This window comes from Pleuronectes platessa, chromosome 10 (genome assembly GCF_947347685.1).
Source record: "Pleuronectes platessa chromosome 10, fPlePla1.1, whole genome shotgun sequence".
Classification (NCBI taxonomy): Eukaryota; Metazoa; Chordata; class Actinopteri; order Pleuronectiformes; family Pleuronectidae; genus Pleuronectes; species Pleuronectes platessa.
The window spans coordinates 6,287,767-6,314,473 of record NC_070635.1 but is presented as its reverse complement, the minus strand read 5'-3'; the positions used below and the strand labels follow the sequence as shown (position 1 = coordinate 6,314,473).

Genomic DNA, 26,707 nt, shown 5'->3' with positions numbered 1-26,707 from the left:
TAATTTGTTCCAACATATTTCATTTTATTTTGAGCAACAGGATATTAATATTTCAGGTGTGGGGGTTTGGATTAAGTTCACAAAACTGGAAAGCACAAAAAAATACATTCAGCAGTGATTCTCTGCATTTCTTGTTTAACTGCATGTCATTAATATATATAGATAAAATAAAAAGATTTTAATACAATCATTTTAAACTCACATTATTTACATTTTAAGTTGCAAAATAAGCATTTTAACCGTTTATCCCTCACATTTTGCTGAGTTCACCTATTTCCCCAAAACCTTTGAATAACAGTTTAAAATACTTATCCACTTTAGCTCAGTAATGTAACTTCTGTGCCTTCTTGCTAACTAGTTTTAACATTACGACCTATTTAGCTTAACACACAAACTTCAGACTCTCTGTGATGACTTATTGTGAATATAAACTTCCTCAGGCCCGAGGTAGCTGTAAAAAGCAGGACGAGAACATCTCGGGTCAAATCCTGACGTCAGAGTATTAACTCTCATCTTGGTGTGAGCTGCTGGAGTCTCTGTTGGTCGTCTGACGTCGGGGCGTCGCTGTGAATCTCACCTGTGGAAAGTTCAGCTCCACTTCACCTTCACTGGTGTGGTCGTCAAATAGATTTGAAGATGTTGGTGCAGCTGCATTACTAATGTTTTCATAGTCCTGCAGGCTCTCTGGTTCATTCTAGGATGAGAGCGTAGGTAGTTTATAGATTATTTGTGTGAGTATTTCTGGATGTAATGCACAATAAAGTTCATACAAGACACATTCTGGGACTTAGGAGGCTTTGTAATATCACCATTAAAACACATTTGATTACATATTATTGAAATTTTGACATAATTTAGCATATTTAAAAGAATTAGTAGTTTAAAGCTGTAACGCATTTTATGTGGTTTTGAGAAAAAGAAGCTCTGTAATAAAAAGGATCAGAAGTGATCAGAAGCTCAAATAATCCTGAATCTTATACTTGTACTCTCCATAATCACTGTTTCCTACGATTCCAATATACAAGTAGACAATTAGAAATAGATTTAGAAGTTTCAACAACGGGTAGTTAAATAATATTAAAAATCTATTGTGTTAAGACAAGTTTCTGACAACAGGCCACCATGACCAGACACTTTGGAAGTAGAAACAAATGTGTCATTACCGATAAACCAGAAGGGGACTTGGTGTTTGTTGTTCCTTGTTGAATAGATTTCCTCCAGTATCTGAAAACATAGAGGGACATGATGTGGTGAAACTAGTCATACCATCTCTGAAATGTATTTATTTAATTTGATCAAATGCACTTCTTATTCATTCACCTTAAATTTACCACAATTACACTGATAATCATCAGGAGAAGTAGAGCAACAACGAGGAACCTCAGGTTCTCCAGATAGTCTCCTGTGGCTAGAAGAGAGAGAGCATCATGTAGACACTGAGTTGTGAACATGGATATTTAATTTCAACTTTATTCCATGTGCAGAGATTTATTTCACACTGAACTATAAATACTGTCCTGCAGTTGTTTACCTCCATCAACCAAGATTCTGATGAGGCCACTGTGACCTTTGACCACTGATATCTATCACTTCACCGTTTTGTGAGGACACAACTTTGCCCTTTGACCTCCAAATTCGTATCATTTCAACCCTGAATCAAACTGAACATTCTAATTTTTTGTTTAAAGAAATACGCTCAAGACCTTCTTGAGATGTCACGTTCACAAACATAGGACGTATGGACAGACAACCAGAAAACAAGTCTGATAGAAACCTCCCACATGTCTCCTGATCAATAAAACACACACAGTTATAAGACCTTGAAATTCACTCACGTTCAAACAGATGGACGGGATCAGACGAACTTTGATCTACTTCATTTTGTGCGATGCAGTAGTAGACTCCTGGCTGGTTTGAGTAGACAATGTGGTTTTGATGCTCGGACACATTTTCATCCTGTTCCTCTCCCTGACTCTTCCTGTACCATGAGTAGTGTTGGACTGGGGGAAAGCTGTGACTGAAGCAGCTCAGCATCACGGAGCTCCTCCCGTCAAGCTCCTGCTTCTCTGCTGACCACGCGAGGTATGTGTGTTTTGGAGAAACTAGCCGGGAAATTCAGGAGAAAAGACAACGTCATTTTCTGAACATCATCAAAGATCAAACACAACAAGTGAAGTGACGTTATTGCTGCTCTTTAAAGCCAGAGTGAGAAGAATGTGAAATGGGAGGATAAATAAGACTGGTTTAAGATTCAACGGTTTCACAAATTTTTTTCTCAGCAATTTCTCTTTGAAACAAACTACAGCCACAGATTTTTAGGTCACTGTTCCTTTTTTAAATACAATAGTTTTTATCAGGTTTTCTAAACGTTATTTTGAATGATTTATTAAAAAAGTCTATCTGCAATAGATTTTGAAGTATAAACAACTTAAAATGTAGTTAATTAAAATACAAATATTTTGTACTAAGACCAAGTTGGGGAGCAGAGCTTTAGAAACAAGAACCCTGACGCCGGGTTCACACCGGACGCGGAAACGACGCCGAAGCGTGGCGTAAGCGCAGCGCCAAGCCTCTGGCTCCCATTCACTCCCATGTTAAACCTTTGTGCCGGTCACACCGGACGCTGAAGCGCCGCAGCTGCCTAGCGCCGTGAAGAGATCGTTTCGGCGTCGAGTCTATTTTTTTTCCGCTTGACGCGAGCGTATCGCGACAGGAAACACACTGAAATATGATTTTAAACGATATTGATGACATATTTTATATGATATAAATGATCAAATATGCATCCCATACTTTGTTTTCACCTTCTGTTGTCTTGGAGTTTTAATTTTACCACTTTTACCAACCACATTATTACATGTCCCCCTCTGCCCATCCACTACAGCCACACAAGCAGTCATAAAGATAAAAAGAGAGAGAGAGGGGGGGGGGGGGCTACGTATTCTCCACATTATGGAGGACCATACATGACATAAGTAAAAATAAATAAATAAATAAATGTATAAATAAATACAGAAATAAATAAATAAATAAATAAATAAAACACAGAGTTTCTCTGGTCACATCCGCTCAGAGATCAGCGGCTTCATGATCAGAGCAGAAGCTGCAGGTGGTTTGTAACAAGCTGGAGTTTCTGTTTCCTTCTCCTCTCGGCTCGCTCCTTGTGCTCAGTACAACACGAGACGTGACGCTCACAGTCAGGACTACTGACACCTAAATCATCCCAATAAAAAATAACCTTAACTAACCCTCTGAACTTGAACTAGTTCATTTTAAGTGTGAACTGGCTCAACGCTGCAAACAGCTACTGGACACCAGCATTAAGAGGCAGAAGTAGTAGGGCTGGATCATTACACTCCTGTGACCAATCCTGCATGAGACTGCGGTTAGGCCCGCCTTTCTCATTAGCATAAGGACACTGCAAATGAAAAGGAAATGTATCAGGGAATAAATAAATGTGCAAATATATTTAAGACATTTATTTTGACATTTCTCTTGGTATTAACATATGTATTTATTTATTTCTGTATTTATTTATTTATTTCCATTTTTATTTATTCATTTATTTATTTATTTCTGTATTTATTTATACATTTATTTATTTATTTATTTTTACTTAAGTCATGTATGGTCCTCCATACCACATAGGCTTGAGTGGAGAATACGTAATTTACCCTCAACACCCGACATTTAACGGAGCTAACAGCGGAGAAGTTCTTCAACATGGATGACATTAAATTAATAATTGAAGTGGAGAAGTAACTTGAGTTTGTATGATTTTCAGCATATGTTGTATAAAGACACATGTTGGGACGCTGTTGCAGCTAATGTTGGAGCAACAAGTAAGTATATCCTTGAAATAAATGATTAAATGCCGTTTTTACTGCAGGCTGATAACAGCAGAAGTATGTGATATTATTAGTAATGCGCGGCGCTTCGGCGGCGCTACCGCGTCCGGTGTGAACCCGGCGTGAGGCTCTGCAACACCCTGACTAGCTTTAAACTAGAATTAATACTTTTAACTAACTCAGTCACTGATTTCACGTAGTTCTATTTTTTATTCTTTTATTTTTCTTTTATGACAGATTTTTAATTTGTTTTTCAAATTTACATTCATATATCGATACAGTCATTACTTTTTTTGTTATTTGGGAAGCACTTTGTAACGTTGTTTTGAGAAGTGATATTTGAATAATGTTTTTGACATTGTGGAGTAATGTTTTCATCTTTTTGGAACCAGCACGTCTGATCAGTATTTACTTTATACACAGTAATGTAGAATATATCCTCCTTGTTTATCCATTCACCATCACAAGTGCATCATTCTACTCACATCTGACTTTAACCTCAGCTAGCTGTGACTTTCCACTTCCAATGTCATTGGTGGCTTCACAGCTGTACAGTCCACTGTCAGAGGGACTGGCTGAATTCACCCTGAAGGTCTGAGTCTGAGTCCGTTGGATGATTTCCTCTCTCCCATCAGTCGTCTTCCTCCAGGTGACAGAGCTCACTGGTGGGTTGGACTCAGCAGAACAGCTCAGTGTCAACGACACATTTTCCTTCACATCAAGACCAGGATTGGCTTGAACTGTGACATTGTTGGGACTGTCTGCAGTAACCAAAGATATAGAAAACAGAGAACTGTCAGATTTAACCACTGTTCCTGGTATAAAGATCTTTATGAGATAATAATATGATAATAATAATAATAATAATAATAATAATAATAATAATAATAATCATTTTTATTTATAAGGCGCCTTTCAAGATACTCAAGGTCGCCGTTCAACAGTCAACAATACAGTTAATTCAAATTATTAAAATGCAGAAAGCAGAGCAGCAGCAGAACAACAGCTTCTGCAGACAGGAACATTAAAAGTTATATGCCTGCCTAAACAGGTGGGTTTTGATGCTAGATTTAAAAAGAGCGATTGAATTTGGGTCAATGTTCCTGATGTCAGGGGGGAGGGAGTTCCAGAGGTGAGGGGCAGAGCGGCTGAAGGCTCTAGATCCCATGGTGTACAAATGGGCTTGGGGGACGGTCAGGCTGATGGAGGAAGCAGACCCTTCATCAGGGTATTTAAGGTAAGTTTGGAGATAGTGGACTTGGGAGCACAATAACATGCAAACCTGTGAAATCTATACATTGCATTACACAATTACACTACAAATTATACTATAAGAAAACTTACACCTGCTTAAAGTCACAAGGCTTCAATTTAATAGAATTATTCTTTACTCTGGTGGAAGAATTGAAGAGATTTAAGTACTTTACGTCTTTAATTTCTCGGGTGCTATTGTTACAACTGTCAGAAGTAATAATTAATAAAAAAAATGGATCACTGAAAAAATACATGATAAAAATTTAGTTTTGCATCAATATTTTTTTTAAAGACATTTTTTGTTTGATGTGTTCGGATGAAAAAAAAGTAGCATCTAAAGTGAGTCGTCGGGGCAGGATTGGCATCAGTGTCACATGTTAACGTGAGAGAACCACCAACTTTCACTTGGTTATCAGAAGAGCCACTGACTGAAATGCTCGTCTTCCTCGGCTTATCTGGAAAAAGGACCCAAGTGAAATGACCTTTATCTCAACAACAGGTGAATCTCAAACAGAAGATTCTTTCAGGTTAATTCACAACCCAGATAGCACACGGATGTGGGCCACTTCAGGAAATGATCCGGCACTTCTGGTCTTCTCGTGGCCCAGGACAAATCTGGATCAAGACACTTGCTATGTGAGTGACGGTCCACTAAGAATGTAATATTGTAAATATTATGCAGAAGATTTTAGTTCAGAATTCAAATTAAATCAATACATGAAGACAAAGTAAGTGGACAAAGCTTTTGAAACAAGAACCCTGAGGCTCTGAAACAACCTGAACGAGGACATACAGCAGACTGAGTCAGGAGCTGAACACATACTTTTATCTTACTTCATTCACTGATTTTATGTATGTCTATTTTTTTTGTTTATTTGTCTTTTTGTGACAGATTTATTCATAATTTTGTATATTCATATTCATATTTGTATGTGTTTTTACTCTATTTGATATTTGGGAAGCAGTTTGTAACGTTGTTTGAGAAGTGCTATTTAAATAAATCAAGTTATGACAACAGGCCACTTTAGTCATGTTGAAATAGACGTTTTCAGTTCAAAGAAATGTTGGATAAATTTAATTAATTAATTTATTGACATTGTGGAGTAATGTTTTCTTCTTTTTGGAACCAGCATGTCTGATCAGTATTTATTTTATACACAGTAATGTAGAATATATCCTCCTTGTTTATCCATTCACCATCACAATTGCATCATTCTACTCACATCTGACTTTAACCTCAGCTAGCTGTGACTTTCCACTTCCAATGTCATTGGTGGCTTCACAGCTGTACAGTCCACTGTCAGAGGGACTGGCTGAATTCACCCTGAAGGTCTGAGTCTGAGTCTGTTGGATGATTTCCTCTCTCCCATCAGTCGTCTTCCTCCAGGTGACAGAGCTCACTGGTGGGTTGGACTCGGCAGAACAGCTCAGTGTCAACGACACATTTTCATTCACCTCAAGACCAGGATTGGCTTGAACTGTCACATTGTTGGGACTGTCTGCAGTAACCAAAGATATAGAAAACAGAGAACTGTCAGTTTAACCAATATTCAATATAATGATCTTTATAATAAAGGATGACCCTGCATAATATATGTTTATTATTTCATCAGGGTATTTAAGATTCCTTTGGAGATAGTGGACTCGGGAGCACAATAACATGCAAACCTGTGAAAACATTTCGTTGCATTACACAATAACAACACAAATTGTACTATAAGAAAACATGTAACTGCTTAAAGTCACAAGGCCTCAATTTAATAGAATTATTCTTTACTCTGTTGAATAATTACAGAGATTTAAGTACTTTAGGTCATTCATTTCTCAGGTGCTATTGTTTCAACTGTCAGAAGAAATAATTTATTAAAAAAACTGGACCACTGAATAAATACATGAGAACAATTTACTGCTGCATTGATTGTTTCTTTAATAAAGAAAGATTTGGTTTGATCTGTTCGGTTAAAAAAAAGCCACAGCTGAAACACTCACATTTCACCACCAACTCCTTCTGCTTGCTGTTCTTTAAGCCCTCAGTGTTCTGGGCACGGCAGAAGTACCAGCCAGCATCAGCTGAAGTCATATTAATCTTGTGGTTGAGAAAGTTGACGGGTCGTGAATAAAGATTATTTTCAGTGATTTCTAAAGACTGATTATTTGTGTCGATCCTCATCAAGGTGAGAGTTGACTGTGGGAAACTTTCAGCAGAGCAGCTGACGGCGATGATCTGACCTTCTGTGACCTCAGACCTCATAGACAGTTTAGGTTCAGTGGGCGGGTCTGTAGAGAGGAAGCAGAATCTTCTTTAAAGAAGGCACATTATGATTTTATTGTTGTTCTTCCCTCACTGTCAACAACACATTTTCTTTCACATCAAGACCAGGATTGACTTGAACTGTCACATTGTTGGGACTGTCTGCAGTAACCAAAAATATAGAAAACACAAAATTGTCAGGTTTAACCACTGTTCCTAATATAATCTACTTTATGATATAGAATGATCCTGCATTATGTGTTTTTTTATTTCATCATGCTTGATTTCATTGTAGATTTGTAGGTAGTGGACTAATTTACATAATGGAGCACAATAACATGTAAACCTGTGAAAACAATACACTGCATTACAACACACTCTAAACTATTGTGGTGTTGAATTATATCACAAGAACACTTGCAACTCAAAGTCACAAGGCTTCATATCAACAGAATTATACTTTACTCTGGTTGAAGTATTACAGAGATTTAAGTAAAAGAAGAAATATCGCAATACAAAAATACTCCATTACAAGTACAGGCCTTGAATTCATGATTTGAATAAGCAGCACAGTAGTTTAGCAAGGGTATTCATTAAGTGGCAGAGTGGCACCACGTAACATAACTGGATCATTATTATTGATCATTTATAAATTAAATGACTTTATATAGGGTCTGGTAGATTATTGATATTTGCTCAGCTCTACAGTTCTTAATCAAATAGACACATTTACTTTAGGTCATTCATTTCTCAAGTGCTATTTTTCAACTGTCAGAAGTAATAGTTAATAGTAAAGTACATGAAAAAAACTATTTTTTCATAGAAGGATTTTTTAAAGGAAGATTTGGTTTGATCTGTTTGTTTGAAAAAAAAAGTTGAAACACTCACATTTCACCACCAACTCCTGCTGCTTGCTGTCCTTTGAGCCCTCAGTGTTCTGGGCACGGCAGAAGTACCAGCCAGCGTCGGCTGAAGTCACAGTAAACGTGTGGTAGAGAGGGTGGATGGGTCGTGAATTAAGATTATTTTCAGGGATTTTCAAATACTGATGACATTTGTCGATCCTCATCAAGGTGAGAGTTGACTGTGGGAAACTTTCAGCAGTGCAGCTGATGGTGATGGTCTGACCTTCTGTGACCTCAGAACTCATAGACAGTTTAGGTTCAGTGGGCGGGTCTGTAGAGAGGAAGCAGAATCTTCTTTAAAGAAGGCACATTATGATTTTTGTTTCATGCCTCTAGTCTGTGTTACATAGGTTTCTTGTAAATGTAAAACTTCTGCAGAGCAAACAACATAAAAAATCAGTTATAAAGGGATCTCCTCTCCTTAAGCTTCTAAACTCCTCTTCATCAGTCCAGCTCATACGATTTATTGTACTAAGTTGGGGGACAAAGCTTTTGAAACAAGAGCCCTGAGGCTCTGAAGCAGCCTGAACAAGGAGGACATACAGCAGACTGAGTCAGGAGCTGAAAACAAACTTTTATCTCACTTCATTCACTGATTTTACGTAGGTCTAATTTGTATTATTTTATTTATCCTCATATTACAGATTTTTGTAGCCGACTTGACTGTGCCAATATGTCGAGTGAAGCTTTAGCCAAACTACTCTGGAGTCATGACTGATCTAGAAGAGTTCAAACCATCGACTACAAGTGAGGCCAAAGTGTTTAGATCGCCACCTGGTGCCTGACTGTGGTAAAAATTTCCTCTCCTCAGTGAATCGAACATGGACCAAACTAAAAAGTCAAAAGACACATCAACTAAAATGATCTCAAAGACGGATTCTGTAGTTTTTATCACTGGTGTTGTTCAAATGTTCATTTTCATCTACGTTTGCTTATTAATTAATACATTTTATTGCTCGGGCATGAAGGACACATTTGACCACTAATTGTAATTTCATGTAGATTCTCAAAAGTATTTTAATATTCAAATTGTTATTAAACATACCTTCAACGTTGAGGGTCACTTCTTCAGATGACCATTTCCATTTCCCCGTCCCTTCGAATCTCAGAGAATATTTTCCGCTGTCACTTCTTCTCAGGTCACAGATACAAATACTGCACAGTGGCTTCCACCTGGCAGAGTTAGCATTCTGCCAACTTGAAGATAGAGAACCGATGTAATTCACTCTGTTTGCAAAGTCAGGACTGACGGGACGTGTCGAGGTGTTCTTGCTGTAAATGACAGTGGATGTAAAGTCTCCATCGACCCATCGTGCATCTTTCATCCAAAACCAGTTTGCATCACTATCATCAACATTTCTTGTCACTTGGCATTTAATTTCAATGCAGGATCCCTCAGTAGCCGGCAGCACACCAGGTTCTAGTTTAAAGGGACTGGTAGAATCACTTGTAGAAACATCTGTCGGTGAAAACACAAGTTGAGAAGTCGATTTATCTTTAATGCAAATGTTGGAAAAAAACAACAGCATTATTTTCAAAGTGGAGAAATAAAATCCTCACGTTTTATTAGGGCCAGAAAAACCAACCACGTGACTGTCTGAGCCTCCATCTCATGTGGGACTACAGCTGGATTTCTGAAACACATAATAAAAAGTGGATAAAAACAACATAATATCACAGAACTTTTTCATTTTACAGTAAAATGTGTGATCAAAGTTATTTTTCAGCTTTCTCAGAATTTCCTTCTTCCTCTTTCCATTTATTTTACTGACATTTAGAGTTTTCCTTGTTTTGTTCCTCTTTTCAAGATGGTTCTGAACTTGTGGTTTGAAAACACCTCACCTCTACGCAGAATGTGTCATTTATTGAAGGAAAATAAATGTAATTATTTTAAAATTGAATATTTTTACCACATATTTTTGTTAATCCCAGAGTTCATTTCTTTTTTCTCATTTATAACTAATGTTTAGATAGTGTTCTGTTTTCTGTTTTAATTCCATTTGACAGTAGCAACTTGTTCAAATCACTTTAATTCAAAGAAACCTCAGATCACATCAATGTATCAGTGTCTTTATTGAATTCTATTTTTTTAAACTTTTAGTCTGAAATATACTGTTTAAAAAGTCATATCTGGTTCTTTGGGTTCATCTCAGTCTTCAGGGAACTACGACATCTGAAACTGATGTTTGAGTTTTCATTTGGAAAAAAGTGATTTGGATTTAAATTTTATTAATAACAAAATGATCTTGTTTTATCCACAAAAAATACAGTTTGTAATCAGTGTATATACTGTAAATAAAACTTCTGAAACACTATATTTTACTCTAGTAGCTTAACATCATGAGGAGATAAATAACCATAGAAGCTTGTTCTTACCTCAGAGGACCCACTTGTATCAGTCTGTCACACACAGCCTCACTCCGAGAATGAGACTTTACAGAAAAAGGAAGTTTTCACACTTTGAAAGGGGATGCAACATTTTTTATTAGCATCTCCTATCATGCAAGCTAGAAAACAGCTCCTTGTAGGTGTGCTGATTAGAGTGATGGCGTTCACAGCTTCTCACAGTATCTGCTCTCAGATGCATTTCCTCCCACTTCCTCTTTTTTTCGTTCTTTGTCGTGAAGTCTTGTTCACAGGCACAGAGCAGTTTACAGTACGACGTATTTATTTGGAGAAGTTATGGTCACAAAGTATTTACAGTGTCTCTATTTAAAACTTCATCAAACAATATGAAAACTTATCTAAAGAGTTTGCACAAGTCCGCAGCCCTTTAAGTCTCGGGGTTCCACCCCTCGCTGTCGGGCCAGTCGCTCGACTGATTCGTCTCAGTGTTTCCAACTGGCCTTCCTCTTCTCTTCAAGGTTCTTCTCTCCCACCGAAGCAAAGAGGTTTGAATGGGGAGGTGTCGGGCACAGGCGGCAGGTCCCACAGGCGAAGGTGTTTAGGGTCAGGGTAGCCTGCCACGTCCTCTGAGGCCACGGGGGTTGAAGCAGGAGCCCCCCCATTTTTTGTTTTTTAAATTACACTTCTTCTCTACAACTTATGACCCTTCACATGTCTTTAGTTGTTCAGGAGAGCATGACCCAGACAAATACCTTCATCTGAAGGAACTTAATCAGCTCCATGCAGGTCCGGACCTCGGTATTATTTAAAAATGCATGTATGAGGGCGATGGGTGAGTGAGTAGGAGGTGGAGTGGATCATCTTCTGTTAAGAATAGTAAAGTACAAATGGACAGTGATGTGAGTGAGTGTGTGTGTGTCTGACAGCAGAGACTTTTCACCTTTTAACAGCAGTCAAACAAATTAAATGCTCACAGTAGATACATTTAAATCGCTTTTTACATCACACAAAGAATCAGCAACTCAAACTTGAAGAGCACTTCCCAGATCTCTGTCTTTTTATTTCCTTGGCCAGACTCCACGTCAGCCAGAGGGAGGACTCTGGCCTCACAGACCAGGACGTTTTTAGGCTAAAAAAACTGGTTCTCAGAGCAAAAAGACAATTGAGCAGTGATGGAAAGGACAGCAATGTGTGTATTAATTATTTTATTGTTCTCTGTTTTTGTTTCTAACATTTTAAACAACATGGATGTTCATAAAGTTGGGGTTTTAAACGTGAACGGTGCAAGAGATTAAAAGAAAAGATCTTGTATTTATGAAACAATGAAAATGAAAAAAATTGATGTGATGTTTTTACAAGAAACGCACAGTGATTTTAATAATGAGTCTGACTGGAGGAGGGAGTGGGGAGGGGAGGCCATTTTATGTCACAACACCTCTCTGAGTGGAGGAGTGGGCTTCCTCTTCTCCACGGCTTTATAATCGAACTCGCTGGAGGTCAAACATGTGAACTAGGGGAGGCTTCTTTTAGCCAAAGCTCAGTTCCACCATTTTACTGCTGTGTTTATTAACGTCTATGCTCCAACAACCGGTGCAGAGAGGAAGCAGTTTTTACTGAAAATAAGTGAGGTTCTAAATGATTGTGCCATGGAGGCGGTGGGGATTTTAACTGCACTGGAGACGCGATTTTACACCGCAACCACACAGAGCCTCATCCAGCCTCTCAGCACTCCTTAAAGCTGCTGGTCCGCTCTCACGGCCTGGTGGACGTGTGGAGGAGGATGCACCCAGACTGCAGACAGTGGTCCCACATCAGAGAGTGTAGGGTCTCCTCAGCCAGGCTAGACAGGATGTATTGTTTTAAACATCACTTTAACATTTTTAAAAGCTGTGCCATCATGCCTGCTGGTTTTAGTGATCATTCCCTGCTTTTATCTCATGTTTTTGTTAAGAATGTTTTACTGAAGAGCGCGTAGTGGCATTTTAATTCTGTTTTAACATTCGATAAGAATTTTAGAGATGTTCTTACGTATTTCTGGGGTGTTTTTAGAAAGAGGAAGGGCGATTTTAACAGTCTTAGGCAGTGGTTGGACCATGGCAAGACACAAATACGCCTAAAGTGTCAACAGCACAACCTCAATGTCACACCAGACGCCACCCGATCTATGAAATATCTGGAGACTGACAAAGTGGAACTGGAACTTTTAAGTGAGTCCACCGGAAATCTTGGTTATATTGAAAGCCTCGAAGAAAAAAAAGGCTTAAGCCGACCTGCTAGAAAGTAAAGTACAGGGCGCGTTGGTCAGGTCCCGTTTCCAAAACATTTGTGAAATGGATGCTCCAACCAGCTACTTCTTCAGTCTGGAGAAAAAGAACGGGCAGAGGAGAGTAATCCACACACTGCTCGCGGACACAGGGCAAGAGCTAGTGGAACCACGCCAGATAAGAGAGGGGGCTGTGAGTTTTTATCAAGCACTGTTCTCTTCTGAGGAAAACAAAGAACAGACAAGCACAGAGGAGTTCTGAAAAGATCTACCTCAGATCTCAGAAGAGTCCAACTCACAGCTCGCCGCCCCCCTCCGGATGCAGGAGCTGCTGACCGCCCTGCAGGGCATTCAGAGACGGAGGGCTCCTTGCATTGATGGCCTCACACCGGAGTTTTATAAAGCTTACTGGGGCAATTTATCGAACGATATTTTACAGGTTTTTAATGAATGTCTGGCGTCTGGTTCCATGCCAGTGTCCTGCATGAGGGCAGTCCTCACACTGCTCCCGAAAAAGGGGAACCTGCAGGACATCAAGAACTGGCGCCCTGTGTCATTGCTCTGTGTGGATTATAAACTTCTGTCCAAAGCACTGGCCTCCAGGCTGGGGAAGGCTCTGGAGCAGGTCATACACAAGGACCAGACCTACTGCCTGCCAGGCAGGTCCATGGTGGACAATGTCCACCTCATTCGAGACCTTTTGGATGTCTCTACTTCATTAGATGTAGATATAGGCTTGATTTCCCTAGACCAAGAAAAAGCTTTTCACAGCGTTGAACACAGCTTCCTGTGGAAGTAATGGGGAAGTTTGGGTTCAGCACTGGCTATGAAGCCAGTGCTGAACCCAAACTTCCCCACTAAGATCAAGGTGCTGTACAGTGCATTGAGAGTGTGCTAAAGTTCACCGGCAGTCTGAGTGCTCCTTTCAGGGTGTGTAGAGGTGTCAGGCAAGGCTGTGCTCTGTCAGGGATGCTCTACGCACTCTCCCTGGAACCTTTCCTCCGCAGAATAAGGTCTAGCATTCAAGGTGTGTTTTATCCTGGTTTTAGTGGCAACATGATTTTATCGGCTTATGCCGATGATCTTATTGTTTTAATTACACTTAGCCAGCCGGACCGCCACTTTTAGTCTCCAATTCATTAAAAAGTACCTCACAGGTCCAGCAGATCTGGTCTGGAGGGATGTGGCCAGCAGCATCCTTAAGCGTGCCAATAACCTGGGGTTGGATGATGCTCTGTTTTTAACCGTTTCTAAATTCTTAAAACTAAGTGGGTTGCCTCCTTTTTATCAAAGGTGTTTTTAAATCTTGGGGCCTTTTTAACAAAAAAAGTCCCAAAAAGCAGACTCTCTGTTCTGGTTGTTGAGAGAACCACTCGTAAATGGAGCCAGACTGAACGTCAGCAACACAACCACGCTCGGCATAATGGCGGCGCTGACACGGTCTGGAACAGTGACCTTGCAGCAGCTGGTGGATGCAGTGGGGCCGGCACTCAACAACACCCAGGCCCTAGGCGCCCTGCTGGAGCTGCAGTCTACCCGGATGGCCCAGAGGATCCTGGAGCTCTGGACCCAGAGGGCCTACCAGAGGGGGGAGACCGCACCAGAGGCTGCAGACCAATACCCTGAAATTATCCTGAGCCCAGACCTGGGAGAAAAGACCGGCCCCCTACTAACAGAAATAAACAAACAAAAACTAACAATACACAGAGTGGACAAAGAAACACTATACAGGAACTGTGTAAAAAGCATCAACCAGACCGGACTGAGCTACAGACCCCCCACTGTGTGGTCACGGAGGTGGGGAGAACATGGACCCAGCCCACAGTGGAGGATTTTATACAAACCTCCCATCAAGAAACGAACAGGCGACCTCCAGTGGAGAATTTTACACGGCGCCGTCGCTTCCAACGCTTTTATTTCTATTCTTAATCCCACCGTTTTTAACAAGTGTCCATTTTGCAACCTGCGTTAAACTATTCATCACGTTTTTACTGAGTGCAAGAGACTGACAAGTTTCTTCGCTCTTTTAACTGCGGTTTTTAGTGATTTTAACTATTTGATCTATTTTAACTAAGGTTTTGAGAAGGTTTTTTATCATGGAAGCTGCCTACAACAAAACAAATAAAGATAAGTGGCAGCTCCTGAACCACCTCTCAGGTGAGGCCAAGATGGCCATTTATATCAGAAGAAAGAACAGGGTAGAGAACAGAGACGGGCAGGAAGCGAGGGCGGTGTGGGTGGTAAACCTCCGGGCCAGACTCCAACTCGAGTTCAGTCTTTTAAAAGAATTTGGTGTTTTAATGACACACTCTGCACGAACAGGAGCTGTCCTTTCCACACTTTTTAACAGACTGAGTTTTTTTTTTACATCAGCACTTTTGTTTATTCATTGAATAATTCTGTAAGCAAGTGTTTTGTAAAATGGAGAATATTTAAATAAAGTGTTTGTGAAAAATCTCTCTCTCTCTCTCTCTCTCTCTCTGTCTGTCTCTGTCTCTCTCTCTCTCTCTCTGTCTCTCTCTCTCTCTCTCTCTCTCTGTCTGTCTCTGTCTCTCTCTCTCTCTATGTCTCTCTCTCGTCACCACACACGGAAGCACTTTCTTAAAGGAGCCGCTCTACTCTTACAACACGAGGCCAATCAGTGAATTGACAGAATCTACCCTGCACTGTTACAATGTAAATATATGAGCTTTGTTGTTGTGTTTCTTCACTGAGACTCAAATGAAGAGACTTCTTCAGACACACTTTCCTTTGGGAAGGAACAAGAGGCTGAAGTCAAGCCAAAGAGAGAAAGACAGAAAGGTGGTGATGATGAGACCGAAGGACCAGTGATCCCACTGTTCCCACCAAGGACAGACTCAGTTTTATATCGCTGTTCTGTTACAAAGACTGTTCTGATCATGTTCAAACAATGTAATAACCAAATGTTCGTTGGCAATTACAAAGGACCTTACAGGGTGAAGCTAAATATACACCTAGCAGAGGTATCATAATAATATGGTTTTTACTGTATAACACATTTTGCTTATGTCGAGGCACTTTTTGGGACACGTTTCAACAGTTTAAATATACGAAATGATGCACCTGTGTAAAAATGTTATAACGTATCTAATAATATCTTAATGTCTCAGAATCATTCCTTTTACTTTCGATACTCAAGAGTTTAAGTTCAGGATATAGTCATATACTTGATTTTATTTTACCTATTACTTAAATCAATTAAATCTAAGGTTTACATGGTCCGTTAATAGAAATGCATCACAAGATAATGACACAATGCATTTCATGACACAATGCATTTTGTGTGTACATGCATTCTTCAGAAACCCTTTCACGCTGTGACATGTTCATAAATTCCACAATAATGTCAATAACCTTTAAAGTTCATCATTTGTTCCAACATATTTCATTTTATTTTGAGCAACAGGATATTAACATTTCAGGTGTGGGGGGTTTGGATTAAGTTCACAAAACTGGAAAGCACAAAAAAATACATTCAGCATTGATTCTCTACATTTCTTGTCTAACTGCATGTCATTTATATATATAGATAAAACAAAAAGATTTTAATACAATAATTTTACACTCACATTATTTACATTTTAAGTTGCAAAATAAGCATTTTAACCGTTTATCCCTCACATTTTGCTGAGTTCACTTTTTTCCCCAAAACCTTTGAATAACAGTTTAAAATACTTATCCACTTTAGCTCAGTAATGTAACTTCTGTTGCTTCTTGCTAACTAGTTTTAACATTACGACCTATTTAGCTTAACACACAAACTTCAGACTCTCTGTGATGACTTATTGTGAATATAAACTTCCTCAGGCCCGAGGTATCTGTAAAAAGCAGGACGAGAACATCTCGGGTCAAATCCTGACGTCAGAGTATTAACTCTCATCTTGGTCTCAGCTGCTGGAGTCTCTGTTGGTCGTCTGAAGTCGGGGCGTCGCTGTGAATCTCACCTGTGGAAAGTTCAGCTCCACTTCACCTTCACTGGTGTGGTCGTCAAATAGATTTGAAGATGTTGGTGCACGTGCAGCTGCATCACTAATGTTTTCATAATCCTGCAGGCTCTCTGGTTCATTCTAGGATGAGAGCGGAGGTAGTTTAGAGAATTTCTGGATGTAATACACAATAAAGTTCATACAAGATACATTATAGGACTTAGGAGGCTTTGTAATATCACCATTAAAACACATTTGATTACATATTATTGAAATTTTGACATAAATTAGCATTTTTAAAATAATTAGTAGTTTAAAGCTGTACAGCATTTTATGTGGTTTTGAGAAAAAGAAGCTCTGTCATAAACAGGTCAGAAGTTATCAGAGCCTTAAATAATCCTGAATCTTATACCTGTACTCTCCATAATCACTGTTTCCTACGATTCCAATATACAAGTAGACAATTAGAAATGGATTTAGGAGTTTCAACAACTGGTAGTTAAATAATATTAAAAATCGATTGTGTTAAGACAAGGTTCTGACAACAGGCCATCGTGACCAGACACTTTGAAACAAACGTGTCATTACCGATAAACCAGAAGGGGATTTGGTGTTTGTTGTTCCTTGTTGAACAGATTTCCTCCAGTATCTGAAAACATAGAGGGACATGATCTGGTAAAACAAGCCAGACCATCTCTGAAATGTATTTATTTAATTTGATCAAATGCACTTCTTATTCATTCACCTTAAATTTACCACAATTACACTGATAATCATCAGGAGAAGTAGAGCAACAACGAGGAACCTCAAGTTCTCCAGATAGTCTCCTGTGGTCAGAAGAGAGAGAGCATCATATAGACACTGAGTTGTGAACATGGATATTTAATTTCAACTTTATTCTATGTGTAGAGATTTATTTCACACTGAACTATAAATACTGTACTGCAGTTGTTTACCTTCATCAACCAAGATTCTGATGAGGCCACTGTGACCTTTGACCACTGATATCTATCACTTCACCGTTTTGTTAGGACACAACTTTGCCCTTTGACCTCCAAATTCGTACCATTTCAACCCTGAATCAAACTGAACATTCACATTTTTTGTTTAAAGAAATACGTTCAAGACCTTCTTGAGATGTCACGTTCACAAACATAGGACGTATGGACAGACAACCAGAAAACATGATCTGATATAAACCTCCCACATGTCTCCTGATCAATAAAACACACACAGTTATAAGACCTTGAAATTCACTCACGTTCAAACAGATGGACGGGATCAGACGAACTTTGATCTATTTCATTTTCTGCGATGCAGTAGTAGACTCCTGGCTGGTTTGAGTAGACAATGTGGTTTTGATGCTCAGACACAAGTTCATCCTGTTCCTCTTCCTGACTCTTCCTGTACCATGAGTAGTTGTGAACTGGGGGAAAGCTGTGACTGAAGCAGATCAGCATCACGGAGCTCCTCCCGTCAAGCTCCTGCTTCTCTGCCGACTCCGTGATGTGTGTGTGTTTTGGAGAAACTAGCCGGGAAATTCAGAAGAACAGACAACGTCATTTTCTGAACTTCATCAAAGATCTAACACAACAAGCAAAGTGACGTTATTGCTGCTCTTTAAAGCCAGAGTGAGAAGAATTTGAAATGGGAGGATAAATAAGACTGGCTTAAGATTCAACGGTTTCACAAATTTTTTTCTCAGCAATTTCTCTTTGAAACAAACTACAGCCACAGATTTTTAGGTCACTGTTCCTTTTTTAAATACAATAGTTTTAACAGGTTTTCTAAACGTTATTTTGAATGATTTATCAAAAAAGTCTATCTGCAATAGATTTTGAAGTATAAACAACTTAAAATGTAGTTAATTAAAATACAAATATTTTGTACTAAGACAAAGTTGGGGAGCAGAGCTTTAGAAACAAGAACCCTGACGCCGGGTTCACACCGGACGCGGAAGCGACGCCAAAGCGTGGCGTAAGCGCAGCGCCAAGCCTCTGGCTCCCATTCACTCCCATGTTAAACCTTTGTGCCGGTCACACCGGACGCTGAAGCGCCGCGGCTGCCTCGCGCCGTGAAGAGATCGTTTCGGCGTCGAGTCTATTTTTTCCGCTTGACGCGAGCGTATCGCGACAGGAAACACACTGAAAAATGATTTTAAACGATATTGATGACATATTTTATATGATATAAATGATCAAATATGCATCCCATACTTTGTTTTCACCTTCTGTTGTCTTGGAGTTTTAATTTTACCACTTTTACCAACCACATTATTACATGTCCCCCTCTGCCCATCCACTACAGCCACACAAGCAGTCATAAAGATAAAAAGAGAGAGAGAGAGAGGGGGGGGCTACGTATTCTCCACATAGGCTTTATTGGAGAATACGTAATTTACCCTCAACACCCGACATTTAACGGAGCTAACAGCGGAGAAGTTCTTCAACATGGATGACATTAAATTAATAATTGAAGTGGAGAAGTAACTTCAGTTTGTATGATTTTCAGCATATGTTGTATAAAGACAATTCCAAAAAAGACACATGTTGGGACGCTGTTGCAGCTAATGTTGGAGCGACAAGTAAGTATATCCTTGAAATAAATGATTAAATGCCGTTTTTACTGCAGGCTGATAACAGTAGAAGTATGTGATATTATTAGTAATGCGCGGCGCTTCGGCGTCGCTACCGCGTCCGGTGTGAACCCGGCGTGAGGCTCTGCAACAACCTGACTAGCTTTAAACTAGAATTAATACTTTTAACTTACTTCAGTCACTGATTTGACGTAGTTCTATTTTTTATTCTTTTATTTATTCTTTTATGACTGATTTTTATTTGTTTTTCAAATTTACATTCATATATCGATACAGTCATTACTTTTTTTGTTATTTGGGAAGCACTTTGTAACGTTGATTTGAGAAGTGATATTTGAATAATGTTTTTGACATTGTGGAGTAATGTTTTCATCTTTTTGGAACCAGCACGTCTGATCAGTATTTACTTTATACACAGTAATGTAGAATATATCCTCCTTGTTTATCCATTCACCATCACAAGTGCATCATTCTACTCACATCTGACTTTAACCTCAGCTGGCTGTGACTTTCCACTTCCAATGTCATTGGTGGCTTCACAGCTGTACAGTCCACTGTCAGAGGGACTGGCTGAATTCACCCTGAAGGTCTGAGTCTGAGTCTGTTGGATGATTTCCTCTCTCCCATCAGTCGTCTTCCTCCAGGTGACAGAGCTCACTGGTGGGTTGGACTCAGCAGAACAGCTCAGTGTCAACAACACATTTTCCTTCACATCAAGACCAGGATTGGCTTGAACTGTCACATTGTTGGGACTGTCTGCAATAACCAAAAATATAGAAAACAATGAACTGTCAGATTTAACCACTGTTCCTGGTATAAAGATCTTTATGAGATAATAATAATAATAATAATAATAATAATAATAATAATAATAATAATAATAATAATAATAATAATAATAATAATAATAATAATAATAATAATAATTTTTATTTATAAGGCGCCTTTCAAGATACTCAAGGTCGCCGTTCAACAGTCAACAATACAGTTAATTCAAATTTTTAAAATGCAGAAAGCAGAGCAGCAGCAGAACAACAGCTTCAGCAGACAGGAACATTAAAAGTTATATGCCTGCCTAAACAGGTGGGTTTTGATGCTAGATTTAAAAAGAGCGATTGAATTTGGGTCAATGTTCCTGATGTCAGGGGGGAGGGAGTTCCAGAGGTGAGGGGCAGAGCGGCTGAAGGCTCTAGATCCCATGGTGGACAGATGGGCTTGGGGGACGGTCAGGCTGATGGAGGAAGCAGACCCTTCATCAGGGTATTTAAGGTAAGTTTGGAGATAGTGGACTTGGGAGCACAATAACATGCAAACCTGTGAAATCTATACATTGCATTACACAATTACACTACAAATTATACTATAAGAAAACTTACACCTTCTTAAAGTCACAAGGCTTCAATTTAATAGAATTATTCTTTACTCTGGTGGAAGAATTGAAGAGATTTAAGTACTTTACGTCTTTAATTTCTCGGGTGCTATTGTTACAACTGTCAGAAGTAATAATTAATAAAAAAAATGGATCACTGAAAAAATACATGATAAAAATTTAGTTTTGCATCAATATTTTTTTTAAAGACATTTTTTGTTTGATGTGTTCGGATGAAAAAAAAGTAGCATCTAAAGTAAGTCGTCGGAGCAGGATTGGCATCAGTGTCACATGTTAACGTGAGTGAACCACCAACTTTCACTTGGTTATCAGAAGAGCCACTGACAGAAATGCTCGTCTTCCTCGGCTTATCTGGAAAAAGGACCCGAGTGAAATGACCTTTATCTCAACAACAGGTGAATCTGAAACAGAAGATTCTTTAAGTTAATTCACAACCCAGATAGCACACGGATGTGGGCCACTTCAGGAAATGATCCATCACTTCTGGTCTTCTCGTGGCCCAGGACAAATCTGGATCAAGACACTTGCTATGTGAGTGACGGTCCACTAAGAATGTAATATTGTAAATATTATGCAGAAGATTTTAGTTCAGAATTCAAATTAAATCAATACATGAAGACAAAGTAAGTGGACAAAGCTTTTGAAACAAGAGCCCTGAGGCTCTGAAACAACCTGAACGAGGACATACAGCAGACTGAGTCAGGAGCTGAACACATACTTTTATCTTACTTCATTCACTGATTTTATGTATGTCTATTTTTTTTGTTTATTTGTCTTTTTGTGACAGATTTATTTATAATTTTGTATATTCATATTCATATTTGTATGTGTTTTTACTCTATTTGATATTTGGGAAGCACTTTGTAACGTTGTTTGAGAAGTGCTATTTCAATAAATCAAGTTATGACAACAGGCCACTTTAGTCATGTTGAAATAGACGTTTTCAGTTCAAAGAAATGATGGATAAATTTAATTAATTAATTTATTGACATTGTGGAGTAATGTTTTCTTCTTTTTAGAACCAGCACGTCTGATCAGTATTTATTTTATACACAGTAATGTAGAATATATCCTCCTTGTTTATCCATTCACCATCATAAGTGCATCATTCTACTCACATCTGACTTTAACCTCAGCTGGCTGTGACTTTCCACTTCCAATGTCATTGGTGGCTTCACAGCTGTACAGTCCACTGTCAGAGGGACTGGTTGAATTCACCCTGAAGGTCTGAGTCTGAGTCTGTTGGATGATTTCCTCTCTCCCATCAGTCGTCTTCCTCCAGGTGACAGAGCTCACTGGTGGGTTGGACTCGGCAGAACAGCTCAGTGTCAACGACGCATTTTTCTTCACATCAAGACCAGGATTGGCTTGAACTGTCACATTGTTGGGACTGTCTGCAGTAACCAAAAATATAGAAAACAGAGAACTCTCAGATTTAACCAATGTCTGATATAATGGTCTTCATCATACAGAATGACTGAAAAATATATGTTTATAATTTCATCAGGGTATTTAAGGTAAGTTTGGAGACAGTGGACTCGGGAGCACAATAACATGCAAAACTGTGAAAACAATTCATCGCATTACACAATAACACCACAAATTGTACTATAAGAAAACTTGTAACTGCTTAAAGTCACAAAGCCTCGATTTAATAGAATTATACTTTACTCTGTTGAATAATTACAGAGATTTAAGTACTTTAGGTCATTCATTTCTCAGGTGCTATTGTTTCAACTGTCAGAAGAAATAATTTATTAAAAAAACTGGACCACTGAATAAATACATGAGATTAATTTACTGCTGCATTGATAGTTTCTTTAATAAAGAAAGATTTGGTTTGATGTGTTTGGTTGAAAAATAAAGCCGCAGCTGAAACACTCACATTTCACCACCAACTCCTGCTGCTTGCTGTTCTTTGAGCCCTCAGTGTTCTGGGCACGGCAGAAGTACTGGCCAGCGTCGGCTGAAGTAACATTAATCTTGTGGGAGAGAGAGTTGATGGGTCGTGAATAAAGATTATTTTCAGTGATTCTTAAAGACTGATTATTTGTGTCGATCCTCATCAAGGTGAGAGTTGACTGTGGGAAACTTTCAGCAGTGCAGGTGAATCTGATGGTCTGACCTTCTGTGACCTCAGAACTCATAGTCAGTTTAGGTTCAGTGGGCGGGTCTGTAGAGAGGAAGCAGAATCTTCTTTAAAGAAGGAACATTATGATTTTATTGTTGTTCTTCCCTCACTGTCAACAACACATTTTCTTTCACATCAAGACCAGGATTGACTTGAACTGTCACATTGTTGGGACTGTCTGCAGTAACCAAAAATATAGAAAACACAAAACTGTCAGATTTAACCACTGTTCATAATATAATGTACTTTATAATATAGAATGATCCTGCATTATGTGTTTTTTTATTTCATCATGCTTGATTTCATTGTAGATTTGTAGGTAGTGGACTAATTTACATAATGGAGCACAATAACATGTAAACCTGTGAAAACAATACACATTGCATTACAACACACTTTATTATATTGTGGTGTTGAATTATATCACAAGAACACTTACAACTCCAAGTCACAAGGCTTCATATCAACAGAATTATACTTTACTCTGGTTGAAGAATCACAGAGATTTAAGTAAAAGTAGAAATATCGCAGTACAAAAATACTCCATTACAAGTACAGGGCTTGAATTCATAATTTAAATAAGTAGCACAGTAGTTTAGCAGGAGTATTCATTAAGTGGCAGAGTGGCACCACGTAACATTACTGGATCATTATTATTGATTATTTATAGATTAAATTACTTTATATAGGGTCTGGTAGTTTATTGATATTTTCTGTGCTCTACAGTTCTTAATCAAATAGACACATTTACTTTAGGTCATTCATTTCTCAAGTGCTATTGTTTCAACTGTCAGAAGTAACAGTTAATAGTAAAGTACATGAAAAAACGACTTTTTCATAGAAGGATTTTTTAAAGGAAGATTTGGTTTGATCTGTTTGTTTGAAAAAAAAAAGCTGAAACACTCACATTTCACCACCAACTTCTTCCACATGCTGTCCTTATAGACCTCAGCGTTCTGGGCACGGCAGAAGTACCGGCCAGCGTCGGCTGAAGTCACAGTAAACGTGTGGGAGACAGGGTTGATGGGTCGTGAATTAATATTAGTTTCAGGGATTATTTCAGCCTGATTATTTGTGTTGATCTTCATCAAGGTGAGAGTTGACTGTGGGAAACTTTCAGCAGTGCAGTTGATGGTGATGGTCTGACCTTCTGTGACCTCAGAACTCATAGACAGTTTAGGTTCAGTGGGCGGATCTGTAGAGAGGAAGCAGAATCTTCTTTAAAGAAGGCACAGTATGCTTTTATTTTTTTTCATTCCTCTAGTCTGTGTTACATAGGTTTCTTGTAAATGTAAAAGTTCCGCAGAGCAAAAAAACAAAAAAATCTGTTATAAAGGGAGCTCCTCTCCTGAAGCTCCTAAACTCCTCTTCATCAGTCCAGCTCATACGATTTATTGTGCTAAGTTGGGGACAAAGCTTTTGAAACAAGAGTCCTGAGGCTCTGAAGCAGCCTGTACAAGGAGGACATACAGCAGACTGAGTCAGGAGCTGAAATTAGACTTTTATCTCACTTCATTCACTGATTTTACGTAGGTCTAGTTTGTATTATTTTATTTATCCTCCTATTAGAGATTTTTGTAGCCGACTTAACTGTGCCAATATGTAGAGTGAAGCTTTAGCCAAACTACTCTGGAGTCATAACTGATCTAGAAGAGTTCAAACCATCGACTACAAGTGAAGCCAAAGTGTTTAGATCGCCACCTGGTGCCTGACTGTGGTATTAATCTCATCCCCTCAATTTTAGTGAATCGAACATGGACCAAACTAAAAAGTCAAAAGACACATCAACTAAAATGATCTCAAAGATTGATTCTGTAGTTTTTATCACTGGTGTTGTTCAAATGTTCATTTTCATTTATGTTTGCTTATTAATTAATACATTTCATTGCTCGGTCATGAAGGACACATTAGACCACTAATTGTAATTTTATATATATTCTCAAAAGTATTTTAATATTCAAATTGTTATTAAACATACCTTCAACGTTGAGGGTCACTTCTTCAGATGACCATTTCCAACTCCCCGTCCCTTCGAATCTCAGAGAATATTTTCCGCTGTCACTTCTTCTCAGGTCACAGATCCAAATACTGCACCGTGGCTTCAACCTGGCAGAGTTAGCATTCTGCCAACTTGAAGATGGAGAACCAGTGTATTTCACTCTGTTTGCAAAGTCAGGACTGACCGGACGTGTCAAGGTGTTTGTGCTGTAAATGACAGTGGATGTATAGTCTCTGTCGACCCATAGTATATCTTTCATCCAAAACCAGTTTGCATCACGATCATCAACATGTCTTTTCACTTGGCATTTCATTTCAACGCAGGATCCTTCAGTAGCTAGCAGCACACCAGGTTCTAGTTTAAAGGGACTGCTAGGATCAATGGTAGACACATCTGTCGGTGAAAACACAAGTTGAGAAGTCGATTTATCTTTAATGCAAATGTTGGAAAAAAACAACAGCATTATTTTCAAAGTGGAGAAATAAAATCCTCACGTTTTATTAGGGCCAGAAAAACCAACCACATGACTGTCTGAGCCTCCATCTCATGTGGGACTACAGCTGGATTTCTGAAACACATAATAAAAAGTGGATGAAAACAACATAATATCACAGAACTTTTTATTTTTACAGTAAAATGTGTGATCAAAGTTATTTTTCAGCTTTCTCAGAATTTCCTTCTTCCTCTTTCCATTTATTTTACTGACATTTAGAGTTTTCTTTGTTTTGTTCCTCTTTTCAAGATGGTTCTGAACTTGTGGTTTGAAAACACCTCACCTCTACGCAGAATGTGTCATTTATTGAAGGAAAATAAATGTAATTATTTTAAAATTGAATATTTTTACCACATATTTTTGTTAATCCCAGAGTTCATTTCTTTTTTCTCATTAATAACTAATGTTTAGGTAGTGTTCTGTTTTCTGTTTTAATTCCATTTGACAGTAGCAACTTGTTCAAATCACTTTTATTCAAAGAAACCTCAGATCACATCAATGTATCAGTGTCTTTATTGAATTCTATTTTTTGAACCTTTTAGTCTGAAATATACTGTTTAAAAAGTCATATCTGGTTCTTTGGGTTCATCTCAGTCTTCAGGGAACTACGACATCTGAAACTGATGTTTGAGTTTTCATTTGGAAAAAAGTGATTTGGATTTACATTTTATTATAACAAAATGATCCTGTTATATCCACAAAAAATACAGTTTGTAATCAGTGTATATACTGTAAATAAAACTTCTGAAACACTATATTTTACTCTAGTAGCTTAACATCATGAGGAGATAAATAACCATAGAAGCTTGTTCTTACCTCAGAGGACCCACTTGTATCAGTCTGTCACACACAGCCTCACTCCGAGAATGAGACTTTACAGAAAAAGGAAGTTTTCACACTTTGAAAGGGGATGCAACATTTTTTATTAGCATCTCCTATCATGCAAGCTAGAAAACAGCTCCTTGTAGGTGTGCTGATTAGAGTGATGGCGTTCACAGCTTCTCACAGTATCTGCTCTCAGATGCACTTCCTCCCACTTCCTCTTTTTTTCATTCTTTGTCGTGAAGTCTTGTTCACAGGCACAGAGCAGTTTACAGTACGACGTATTTATTTGGAGAAGTTATGCTCACATAGTATTTACAGTGTCTCTATTTAAAACTTCATCAAACAATATGAAAACGTATCTAAAGAGTTTGCACAAGTCCGCAGCCCTTTAAGTCTCGGGGTTCCACCCCTCGCTGTCGGGCCAGTCCCTCGACTGATTCGTCTCAGTGTTTCCAACTG

At 38.6% G+C, this 26,707-nt stretch overlaps 1 protein-coding gene across 3 annotated transcripts; it reads right to left on the bottom strand.

Annotated features, from left to right (window-relative positions):
* LOC128450125 (B-cell receptor CD22) lies at window positions 1-26,707 on the bottom strand. Of its 3 annotated transcripts, none has more exons than XM_053433602.1 (13): window positions 26,240-26,707; window positions 25,425-25,498; window positions 24,910-25,323; window positions 23,839-24,126; window positions 22,686-22,973; window positions 21,919-22,194; window positions 19,891-20,166; window positions 6,326-6,601; window positions 4,334-4,609; window positions 1,836-2,102; window positions 1,321-1,408; window positions 1,164-1,224; window positions 1-694 (listed from the first exon to the last, which is right to left on the bottom strand). In XM_053433602.1, exons 2-13 carry the CDS (start codon window positions 25,471-25,473, stop codon window positions 503-505), a joined length of 2,751 nt encoding a protein of 916 aa, XP_053289577.1. In that variant the 5' UTR covers window positions 25,474-25,498; window positions 26,240-26,707; the 3' UTR covers window positions 1-502. The 3 variants fall into 3 exon arrangements, with proteins under 3 accessions (XP_053289577.1, XP_053289578.1, XP_053289579.1); XM_053433603.1 differs by having other exon boundaries at window positions 1,321-1,402; XM_053433604.1 differs by lacking the exons at window positions 4,334-4,609; window positions 6,326-6,601 and adding an exon at window positions 8,242-8,529 and having other exon boundaries at window positions 26,240-26,706.

Bases quoted from the DNA above. Each gene is read 5' to 3' on its own strand.
- LOC128450125 (XM_053433602.1), bottom strand. From the start codon at position 25,473: ATGGAGGCTCAGACAGTCATGTGGTTGGTTTTTCTGGCCCTAATAAAA. The intron at 24,127-24,909 runs GTATGTTTAATA...TCCTCTCTACAG, and splicing joins AGTGACCCTCAACGTTGAAG to ATCCGCCCACTGAACCTAAA. The intron at 1,409-1,835 runs GTGAGTGAATTT...TCTCTCTTCTAG, and splicing joins TCCCGTCCATCTGTTTGAAC to CCACAGGAGACTATCTGGAG.